The sequence below is a fragment of the Syngnathus typhle genome, linkage group LG7 (genome assembly GCF_033458585.1).
Source record: "Syngnathus typhle isolate RoL2023-S1 ecotype Sweden linkage group LG7, RoL_Styp_1.0, whole genome shotgun sequence".
NCBI classification, from domain to species: domain Eukaryota; kingdom Metazoa; phylum Chordata; class Actinopteri; order Syngnathiformes; family Syngnathidae; genus Syngnathus; species Syngnathus typhle.
The window spans coordinates 1,393,523-1,405,569 of NC_083744.1; the positions used below are offsets into that span (position 1 = coordinate 1,393,523).

General features: G+C 46.8%; 1 protein-coding gene across 12 annotated transcripts in view; it reads left to right on the forward strand.

The window, feature by feature from the left end:
• Positions 1-12,047, forward strand: part of znf276 (zinc finger protein 276) — a 130,216-nt gene that overhangs the window by 7,102 nt on the left and 111,067 nt on the right. For 9 of the 12 annotated variants that reach the window (XM_061283788.1, XM_061283791.1, XM_061283781.1 and 6 more), the window contains 4 exons: positions 5,740-6,003; positions 6,227-6,539; positions 6,643-6,686; positions 6,784-7,158. In XM_061283788.1, the coding sequence (XP_061139772.1) occupies positions 5,784-6,003; positions 6,227-6,539; positions 6,643-6,686; positions 6,784-7,158 (952 nt within the window). In that variant the 5' untranslated portion in view covers positions 5,740-5,783. The remainder of the gene's footprint in view (positions 1-5,739; positions 6,004-6,226; positions 6,540-6,642; positions 6,687-6,783; positions 7,159-12,047) is intronic. The other 3 variants (XM_061283786.1, XM_061283787.1, XM_061283782.1) reach the window with 1 other exon arrangement.

A 12,047-nucleotide genomic window follows, 5' to 3' on the forward strand; every position in this document is an offset into this window, starting at 1 on the left:
GCAGTGCAGTCATGCGTCAGGAGAGTGAAGAGGAGCGGACTGAGCACGCAGCCTTGGGGGGCCCCCGTGCTCAGCGTGATGCTGGCGGAGATTTTGTCGCCAACACGTACCACCTGTGACAGAGGAAGTCCAGTAGCCAGTTGCAGAGGTAGGTACTGAGGCCAAGCGTGTCAAGTTTGCTGATGAGGCGTTGTGGCACAATGGTGTTGAAGGCAGAACTGAAGTCCACAAACAGCAATCTCACATACGAGTCCCTTCTCTCCAGGTGGGTGAGGGCCGAGTGGAGGGCAGAGCAGATGGCATCCTCAGAGGACCGTTTGGCTCGGTACGCAAACTGGAAGGGGTCAATGGTGGGGCGGAGAACGGATCGGATGTGCTCCATGACAAGCCGCTCAAAGCACTTCATGATGATGGGCGTAAGTGCCACGGGGCGGTAGTCATTGAAGCAGGACGGAGTAGGTTTCTTCGGCACAGGTACGATGGTGGCAGCTTTGAAACACGAAGGTACGATGGCCTGCTGCAGGGAAGTGTTAAAGATGTCCGTGAAGACACCCGTCAGCTCACCAGCGCAGTCCTTCAGCGCTCGACCCGGGATGTTGTCAGGGCCCGCCGCCTTACGGATGTTGATGGCGGCAAGCGCCCTCCTCACGCTGTCGGCGGAGAGGCACAGGGGCAGCTCGTGTGAAGGGGGAGTGGCCTTCAGCGGGCAAGTGCTCTTCTGAGCGTCGAAGCGAGCAAAGAAGCGGTTAAGGTCATTGAGCAGACGGACGTCGCCTTCACAGCTCTGCGGCGCGGGCTTGTAATCCGTGATGGTCTGAATGCCCTGCCAAAGGCTCCGTGCGTCCCTGCTGTCCTTGAAGTGGGCGGTAATTTTGCACGAGAACGCCCTCTTTGCTTCTTTGATGTGCCGGGACAGGTCGGCCCTCGCAGTCCTCAAGCCAGCCTCATCCCCCGCTCTAAAGGCTTTGTCCTCTGGCCTGAAGACAGCACCTGTCAGCCATGGCTTCCGGTTAGCCCGAGTGACGACGGATTTTGAGAGAGTTACATCATCAATGCACTTCCTGATGTAGGAGGAAACAGAGTCAGTATACTCCTCAATGTCTGTCCGATCGTCGCAAGTGGCAGCCCTCCTAAACATGTCCCAGTCAGTAGAGCCAAAGCAGTCACGAAGCACATCAGAGGCACCCTCAGGCCATACCCGTCCGTACCTGCTTGCGAACTGGCCTGGACGCTCTCACCATTTGTCTGTATGCGGGCAAAAGCATAACAGTGATATGGTCAGAAAGTCCAAGATGGGGGAGGGGGGCAGCTTTGAAAGCTCCTTTATGCAAAGGTCCAGGAAGCTGTCGCCCTGCGTAGGAAAATTAACATGCTGGTGAAGCCTCGGAAAAACAGACTTCAGGTTAGCATGATTAAAATCCCCAGTGAAGATGGTGAAACCGTCAGGGTGCGCTGTCTGTTGTTCACTGACAGCCTGGTACAGTTCACTAAGACCCGCGATCCTGTCGCCTTCGATGTTGGAAGGCGGGATGTAAACCGCGACTAGCAGAATCGCGGTAAATTCCCTTGGCAGGTAAAAAGGACGGCGCTTAATGATCACGAACTCCGCCAGTGGCGAGCAGTGCTTGCATACCACTACAGAGTCCCGGCACCATTCGTCACGGATGTAGACGCATATTCCACCACCACAAGATTTTCCCTCTTGTACAATGGCCCGGTCCGCTCGATAGCACACTAGCCGCTCCAGATGTATAGCGGAGTCTGCAATGTTGACGGTCAACCAAGTCTCAGTGAACACGAGCACACAGCAGTCACGCACTGTCCGGTTTGTAGATCGCAGCAAGCGAATGTAATCCATTTTGTTGTCCAGCGATTGAACATTCGCCAGAAGAATGGAAGGCACGGCCGGGCGAGCTGGGTTGGCCGCCAGCCTGGCCCGGACGCCTCCGCGCTTGCCCCTCTTCAGCCTCCTCGCACACCGCTTTCGACGCTTCCCAACCGGGGGAGGAATAGCAGACGAGTCCGGCGACGCTTCAGGACGTAGCAGTCCGAGCTCCTTTAATGTCCCCGCATCAAAGTCCAGAACTCGACAAAACTCGCTTTCGCCGATGTCGAGCAGAACCTGCCTGCCGTAACTGTAGCACGACTCAGTACGACGTGACAAACACATAAAACTGCCGGACAAACACTCATTAGACGAACAAAACACCGTTCGGGCGGGACAGAGAGAGGTCGCTGCGTATGCACGCGCCGCCATTTTGACAGCAAAATTTGATAGCAAAAAGCTTCGCGTGCAACAACTGCAAGACCGGCAACATAATCAAGTTTGATTTAGCGCCATATTTCAAATAGAAGCTAGTTACGAGTGTCGACAAAGCTGGACTGTTTGTCCTCATGTTTGATGAAAGTGGGTTTTCTGCGGGCGCTCCGGTTTCCTCCTGCATCCCAAAAACATGCTTGGTAGGATGATTGAGCACTCCAAATGGCTCCTTGGTGGTGTAAGTGCGAGTGCGAATGATTGGTCGTCTCTGTGTGCCCTGCGATTGGCTGGCAACCAGTTCAACCCGGCCTACTGCTCGATGACTGCTGGGATAGGCTCCAGCACGCTTGCGACTCCCGTAGGGACAAGCGGTATATAAAATGGATGGATGGATGGATGGATAATAACGAGAGCTCCGAGCAGCTGTAAAGAGCCCTTGCAGCCCTGGCAACATTGGGGTACTGCCACATTGGGATACTGGCACATTGGAATTGGAATTTTTTGAAAATAAAGTACATCAGATTAAGAGATACTGTAATTTCCAGACGATAAAACACACCTGAATATAAGATGCACCAGCTAAACTTGGGGGAAAATCCTGTTTTGTTTATATACAGTCAAACCTCGGTTTTCGACCACAGTCCGTTCCATAAGGCTGTCTGAGAAGTGAATTGTTCGAATTCCAAATCAGTTATTCCCATTACAAATAATGGAAAAATTTTAATCCGTTCCAAGACTAAAAAAAACAAAACACATTTTTTAAGCATTTTTTCATTTGCGCATTTTTGTCCGATCGTGCAACTGCAGTGCACCTCCGAACGCACACCCGTAGCGCCGCCGACCGCGCAACTGATGTACTTTCCAAAATTTTAAGATGGCTTTACTGCTCCCACTTGCTTTCTTTGGAGGCATGATTAGGGGTTCATACAACCCTCAAAGTAACGAAAATACAATAACAATGAACGGAGTCAGTCGGCATCCGGGTTGCGCGGTCGGGTTTTCTCCGGTCCTTTCGGCTCATCTCGCAAGGTTCGACTTCCGAATTTTTGTTCGACAACCGAAGCAAAAAAATCTTGAATTTTTTGTTGGAATTCCGATTTGTTCGAACCGGGACGTTCGAAAACCGAGGTTTGACTGTATAATAGGGGTTTAACAATTCATCGATACACATCGATTAATCGATATAATGCGCCACGATTTGTTGGCATCGATGCTAAACGTAAACATCGATCTGTATCGCCCGTTTTTGACCTCGGACATTAGATGCGACTTTATTTTGAAATCCAGTTCATTGTTGCTTGCTTCCTCTTTCCGGGAGCAGTGCGCGGCGTGTTGTGTTGTGAGCAGAGCAGGCACGTGAAAGGGGAGCCGACAGCTACGCGGCTCCTGGGCTGGTGCTATGGCTAGTGTCCAAGAAGACGAGGAAATTCGCTCCCCTTTGGGCTTCAAGTCATTCGTTTGGAAGCACTTTGTTGATTTTGCGTATGAATTGTTATAAATCAGGAATTTGTTCTATATCGATCGTAGAGCACTATATTGTGATGTATCGTGAATGAATCACAGCAGGCTTTAAGATATCAGCAAATATCCTATCGTGCTTCTTCGTATCGATATGATAGCGTATCGTGACAAAACCCGCGATTTACACCCCTACTGTATAAGCAGCACCGGAAGCTTACATAAGTATCACGTTAATAAATTCTTCTGTTTTACATTTTACTCATTCAGTTGTGGTCTATATAAAGTGGAATAGCGATACTTTTGTCTGAATTCCTCATTTTGATAGCATGACATGTCCTTCTTGTTATGAGGTGTGGCTCAGAGCAAGTCGTTTTGGTGTGGTCTCTTTAAATGCAAATGAGATACTTCCCACCCCACTCCCTCCAGAACGCAAGATGTGCACCTCCCTTTCCGGTCGACATATTTGTAGTTTTTTTAGCCAAGGTAGCGTTTTCTTGCGCCGCAAACGTTTTGATTGATTAAAAGATATCAACGGCAGAAGACTTGTCTATACATACATAACATGTAACAAAATAAATCCCCTCACAATATTTATGAACATGTCTTGTAAACAAGCACTGCAGTCAATTTAACCGGTAAGATAATGCTAGCCTTAGCGATAAGCTAACAAATGCATTGAACACATCATTCTGTTCCCAAGAATAATACAGGACCTTCGATGCAATTCATCTGATACAACTACTCAAAATACACCCACAAGAAGTGAAAACAGAGCGCACAGCTCTAAAATTAGCTGAAAGACTGACGGTAATGCTATGAAAACGAGTGGATAGACACGCATTATTATTAAAGTGAAATACAGTTTGTTAGATTTGTCATCTCAAGCTTACCAGTTTACCGTGTCTGTTGTTTCCATAGATTGGAGGAACTGACCCATCAAGTCTCTTGGCGAATACTTCTCTATACTGACAAATGATTTCTGAAATACTCATCCTTGAACAAGCAGGACTTTGCCCACAGACGTGGGAACACTGCTTTATAAATTATATTTGACCAGACACTTCTTTAAGGTTCTGATGACTTCTTTGAGGTTCTGATGCTGCGGGGCGGTGCAATGAGTTTTGTGGATTGATGCATCCAACAACGAAACATTTTGATCTTTCCACTTCGGCATCCTTGAGTTTTTTGGACTACAAAAGTCTCTCTGAGTAATAAAAATGGCGGATTTGAGAAACCGTTTGGCCACACCCATTACCTTGTTTGGTAGTCCCTCCCCAACGGATGTGATGTAATAGATAAAAATACGTAATAGAAAACGGAGAAAACCGAACGAAGTAAAAAAAATATCCCCCTAACAGTTCGTACAAGTATCTCTGCAGCACCTGGAGGGATAGATGACACTTTTATATAATCTTGAGGACTCCAAATACACATTAAAATGAATATAAAAGCAAAAAAAGTGGATTTTCCATGATACGTCTGGTGTAGGTGTTCCTTCGCAGGTGTTTTAAATGAAATATCTTAAATTCTATTACTTGTATTGTATGTACTTTTACGGTATCACAAAAATCATGACAAAATCTGATTCTTGTTGAGTTTAAAGTAGGGCTCCTGAGACTTTTTGTAGGTCTTGGGCTGTTAGGAACATGTACATACATATGTCTCCAATTTATTTTAGATTTTGGTGAACCTTTCAATAGGGGTTCCTTCGTTAAAAAAATGTAGAAAACACAACTCAGCCATATTTTAAAAGGTTTTAACATCATGAGGGCCTCTTCCAAACAAATATTAAGTAGAGCTAGTTGACCCGTTCGGCGATAAACTTCAAGGAATAATGTGTTTATTTCCTGTAGCCAGTAAGTGGCACTACGATGAAAAAATTGTCCTTTGTACTTCCATCCACTCCGTTTGAACCTGTAAAATATTTTAGCTCTATAACCGATGATTTTTTTTCCCTCCTTTTCCATAAATTTAAACATTTCCTTTAAAACTTGAATCATGCTGCATTTTTGTATCAGCAGGTCCATTGGAGATCCATCGGCTATTGAAAACCTAGTAAACCATGAAGAAGAAAAGTAGATGCCTAAAGTCATCCAAAGTGTCACAACAGAGCAGGAGAGTATATGAAGGGAAAATACTTTGTTTAAGTAGAAGGCAAACTCAGAGAAGCATCCATGTGACTCCGACAACACCTGACCAACTTCATGGAGATGACACAACAGATTCTACCTACACTTTGACTGACAAGGAGAAGCATTCAGATGTCAAGTCAAACCCCCCCAGTGAGTGTCTGGTTAATTTAGCTGTTTACAGCATGTTCAAAAACAATTAAATGTAGTTCAAGTAGCTGCTGATGCCCAATATACATTGTGATTGGAAGTGTTGGCAGTGAATCATTTTAAATTATAGGACACTTGGGCCATGTTTTACAATGAAATGTTTCACTGGACATGATATGAATTTTCACCATAATTTGTCAATTGATGCTATATTTCATCCCAAAAGGAGTCCCCACTGCTGTCTGCAGATTGTGCCATGGAAGGTTTTCTCCACAGAGTCTGCTGCATGCCTTCAACAAATGGCCTCAGGATTTTCCCAATATTGTTAATGACGAAGCGTATGCTGTTGGCCAGTCACCCTCTTTATTTCATCTCGACTTCCAGCAACTGGTTGGAGTGCAGTTGGACCCTGACCCTCGATTATCGGAATTTGTTTGCAAGAAATGTCATCACAAGTTCTATAAGTCCCACAATATTTTGTTCAGGTTTTTGCAGATGGTTAATCTCTTGCCTGCTGGCGGAGACAATTCTAAAATCAGGTGAATCTTTGAGAAAATTACAATATTTGTTGTGAACATTTAGTTTTTACTTTGATGGGTATATTAAGTTTCAGTGTACAATAAATATTCATATTTTTTTCAGGCCTAATCCAATGTTTTCAGACTTTTTAAACAATGGGTCAACAAGTAAGAAAAATCATCATCTACACTTTTGTCATTATTAGAACCTCGGTTACTTATACTACAATTTTAAACACTTTTGTTATAATTTCTCTTTCACTAGGTTCATCATTCTTTTCTTCAAACGCCGCGTGGCTTCACAACCTTGTGTCATGGGCTCATCATCATGGAGAGGCTTGCAAATTTTGCCCTGACCTGAAGGGGGTGGTTGAGGGCCAGTGCTGGGGCTCGGTCAAAACAGTGTGGTGTTGTGCTGATGGGCACAGCTACTCTATGGACACACAGACCACCTCAGCCAAGTTTGGTTATGTGCTCAATCCAGAGCGTGGAAACGGTGTAAGAAATATTGCAGGGGGGGTGGACTGTGATGAAAGGAGCACAGCAGTTGGAGTAATCTGTCAGGCTCAGCAAAGTCCACCAGCAGTCTCTCCACTGATTCAAAGTTCTTCACTTGCTGACTGGACTTGCAGCACTCCAGGTACAGTTACAATTTAACCCATGATTCCAAGTTTAACATCTTTCAATGAAATTTCCAGCACCTTTCCTGACAGCCCAACTTTTCAACCAATATAATGTACTGTAGTAACCATTTGGAAATATTTTTCACTATAATTTTGTCCAATACAAGAAAACACCAGTGCTTTTGTGATTGACACCACCACAATGGATATGAAGCAAACATAATGATTCAAGTAGGGCTATCACTATCGAATATTTTTTAGATTACCGTAATTTTCCGACTATAAATCGCTCCGGAGTACAAGTCGCATCAGCCATAAAATGCCCAAAAATGTGAAAAAAAACATATACTATAAGTCGCTCCGGAGTAGAGATGCACCGATCCGATATCTGGATCGGATATCGGCCCCGATATCAACAAAATAGATGGATCGGGTATCGGAAAATGCAGCCGATCTGTGAGCCGGTACTTTCCTTAATCTATTGGGACGCGGGCTACGTCATCCGTCAGCAGCACGTGTGCCGCATGCCACGAGAGTTTTCTAAACAAACGCAAACATGGAGCGAACGTTCGCTTCTCTTCCCCGGGTTGCTAAGCGGACGTCAAACCCTGCGCGTTCGCTTCTCTTCGGGTTGCTAATGGGACGTCAAAGGCTGCGCGTTCGCTTCTCTCCCGAATGGGGGGGGGGGGGGGGGTCGGCTAATCGGATGTCAAACGCTGCGTGTTCGCTTCTCTTCCGGGGGGTGTCAATGGGACGTCAAACGCTTTGTGTGGCGGGCTCCATCTAGTGTGGAAACTGAGAAGCTGAGCTCAAGCTTCTTGTGCGGGCCATATTCAATTATGTTTTCAGAATTTGCTGCGGGCCAATAAAAACTGGACCGTTAGTTTGGACACCCCTAATTTAGAGCAAAGAACTGTGTAGTCTGCCTGATGCCATTGCCTTTGGTCTTTTCTGTTCCACATGTAGAGTTATGTAGCTTGTTAAGTCAACCATAATATCGGATCGGTATCGGGTATCGACCGATACGCAAAGCCACGGCATCGGTATCGGTATCGAAACTGAAAAAGTCGGATCGGTGCATCTCTACTCCGGAGTATAAGTAGCATTTGGGGGGGCAAATTATTCGACAAAATCCAACACCAAGAACAGTCATGAACGAGCAACAACAGGCTGAACGATAGGTATGCTAACGTGACATAAACACAAACGAAGAGCTGAGAACGGCCCTGATGTAAAATTCAGAGTTATTCAAAAAACTATTACATAAATAACACGTTAATAAAACCATTTGTGTCACTCCAATTCATTAAATCGTTTGTCAACAATGCGTGCGTGCCGCTGACGGGGCTTGCACTTCAAAATATTCCACAGGCCCATGTAACGATATATAAATCATATATCAAATAACTATTATATAGGCGGCTCGGTGTCGCACTGGGTAGCACGTCCGCCTCACAGTTAGGAGGGTGCGGGTTCGATTCCACCTCCGGCCCTCCCCGTGTGGAGTTTGCATGTTCTCCCCGGGCCTGCGTGGGGTTTTTCCGGGCGCTCCGGTTTCCTCCCACATCCCAAAAACATGCTTGGTAGGCCGATTGAAGACTTGTTGTTCCTAGGTATGAGTGCGAGTGCGTATGGTTGTTTGTCTCTGTGTGCCCTGCGATTGGGTGGCAACCGGTTCAGGGTGTCCCCCGCCTACTGCCCGATGACGGCTGGGATAGGCTCCAGCGCGCCCGCGACCCCAGGGCTCGAAGCTTATTTTTTGCCCAAGTTGCCCTCGGGCAAGTTGGAGAAAATTTTACTTGCCCGAAACAAAATTTTACTTGCCCAAATTTTTTTGGAGTGGATTTTTACTTGCCCGACACATTTTTGCAATAAAAAAGACAACACTATAAGTTTTGCCTTCATATGCCTTCGTATCCGCCAACCGGAAACAAGCTCTGCTGGTGCGCAGGCGCAGAAGAGCCAGGGACGAGTGAGGGAGCATGCATTTAATTACGAAGCGCTTTGCCGTTATCAATGTATTGCAGACTTACACGAGAAACTAACCGCTCCCTAGAAAACAAAATGTCGGACCAGAAGCGGCAGAAGTTGCGAGAAATTATGCACAAAATCGTGTTTTTACAGCTTGAAAACATGGTATTATGGCAGGGCAAGTTCGGGCAAGTGAGGAAAAATTTCTACTTGCCCCTCTGCCATCGCTACTTGCCCCGGGCAATCGGGCAATCGTTAGTTTTGAGCCCTGGACCCCCGTGGGGACTAAGCGGTTCAGAAAATGGATCGATGGATGGATAACTATTATATAAGCAATAATGTTATCAAACCATCTGTGTCACTCCAAATCATTAAACCTATCGATCGTCCTTCGTCAACAATGCGCAACTGACGATTGGCTTGCACTTCAAAATATTCCACAGGGCCATATAACGATATATAAATTAGATATCAAATAACTATTATATAAGCAATAGTATTATCAAACCATCTGTGCACTCTAAATAATTAAATCCATAGATAAATCCCGCACCACCAGACTCTCAAACAGCTTCATACTCCAGGCTGTTAGGATCCTGAACTCGCTCCCCCGTTCTGCGTAGCGTCCTGTACTTTTACTGTCTGTACTGTCTGTATGCACACTGGCTCTTATTTGTTGTGTTATCTGTTTATTTATTATTTATTATTACTCTTATTATTTATTGTTTGTGCTTTTTTGTTTATGATGTTTTTTACTTTTGTGCTATGCTTGCTGGCTCCGTTTTGCTCCTCTTATTTATTGTGTTATCTGTTTATTTAGTATTTATTCATCACTCTTACTATTGATTGTTTGAATTTTTGCCTTCTTGTTTTTGTATTGTGTCGCGTACTTGTATGTCTATCGTGTTATGTGTCTCGTCACCGTGGGATAGAGAAAAACGTAATTTCGGTCTCTTTGTGTGTTGTGACATGTGGAGGGATTGACAATAAAGCTGACTTTGACTTGACTTTGAAATTCCTCGTCACTCGTCAACAACGCCGCGCGTGCGCCCTGACGTCAGCCTCGTCGCTATTCCACAGATCTACTACATAACTACATTGTAGTGTTAACAAAGTTCAAGGAAAGACGTGGGTTTGGTAAACGGTTCTTTATTTAACAAAACAAACTTCCAGGCGTGTGGCGGCATGGACTTCCAGCCACGGAAGTGAAAGAGAGCTCCATAGAATAGGACCGGGCGTGCGTAAAAGCCATGACCGAGCCCCATCCACCGTCCCCGGACAGCCACCCGGCCGAGCGCCGGCCCTCGACTTCCATCCACGGAGGTGAAAGACAGCTCGGTAGAGTAGGACCAGGCTTGCGTAAAAGACATGTCCGAGCCCCATCCACCGTCCCCGGACAGCCACCCGGCCGAGCGCCGACCCCGACTTCTATCCACGGAAGTGAAAGAGAGCTCCGTAGAGTAGGACCGGACGTGGGTAAAAGCCATAATAGTTGTTCAAACCTTCTGTGTCACTCCAAATCCTTAAATCCTTCAAACTCTTCATCCGCCGTGTCACTTAGAAACAAAGCCGCTAATGATTCCGGTAGTACGTGGGGCCCTTCGTCATCTTCGTCATCCCGTGATCAATCTTTGTCCTTTATGTAAACAACCACCGCGCCACGCCGCGTTGCGCTGCTGACGTCACTTGAAATTCAAATTACAGTAATCCCTTGCTACGTACATTGCGGTTTGTTTATCGCGGTTTCACTCTTTATTTTGGGGGGAAATATTTTGACGATTTTTGAAAAAAAACACATATACCGTAATTTTCGGACTATAAGTCGCGTTTTTTTTCATAGTTTGGGTGGGGGGGGCGACTTATACTCAGGAGCGACTTGTATGTTTTTTTCACAAATTTTTACTTGATCATTAACTTACATCACTTACTCACAAGTATAGTTGACCACTTCACATGGCTGATGGGGGCTGTCTTCAGGCTGCTGAGGGCCAGGGACAAAGCCTTTAGAGCGGGGGATGAGGCTGGCTTGAGGACTGCGAGGGCCCTGTCCCGGGGCATCAAGGAAGCAAAGAGGGCGTTCTCTTGCAGAATTACCGCCCACTTCAAGGACAGCAGGGACGCACGGAGCCTTTGGCAGGGCATTCAGACCATCACGGACTACAAGCCCGCACCGCAGAGCTGTGAAGGGGACGTCCGTCTGCTCAATGACCTTAACCGCTTCTTTGTTCGCTTCGACGCTCAGAACAGTACTTGCCCGCTGAAGGCCACTCCCCCTTCACACAAGCTGCCCCTGTGCCTCTCCGCCGACAGCGTGAGGAGGGCGCTTGCCGCTATCAACATCCGTAAGGCGGCGGGCCTTGACAACATCCTGGGTCGAGCGCTGAAGGACTGCGCTGGTGAGCTGACGGATGTCTTCACAGACATCTTTAACACTTCCCTGCACCAGGCCATCGTCCCGCCGTGTTTCAAAGCTGCCACCATCGTACCTGTGCCGAAGAAACCTGCTCCGTCCTGCTTCAATGACTACCGCCCCGTGGCACTTACGCCCATCATCATAAAGTGCTTTGAGCGGCTTGTCATGGAGCACATCCGTTCCGTTCTCCCCCCCACCATTGACCCCTTCCAGTTTGCGTACCGAGCCAAGCGGTCCTCTGAGGATGCCATCTGCTCTGCCCTCCACTCGGCCCTCGCCCACCTGGAGAGAAGGGACTCCTATGTGAGATTGCTGTTTGTGGACTTCAGTTCTGCCTTTAACACCATTGTGCCACAACGTCTCATCAGCAAACTTGACGAGCTGGGCCTCAGTACCTACCTCTGCAACTGGCTACTGGACTTCCTCTGTCAGAGGCCACAGGTGGTACGTGTTGGCGACAAAATCTCCGCCAGCATCACGCTGAGCACGGGGGCCCCTCAAGGCTGCGTGCTCAGTCCGCTG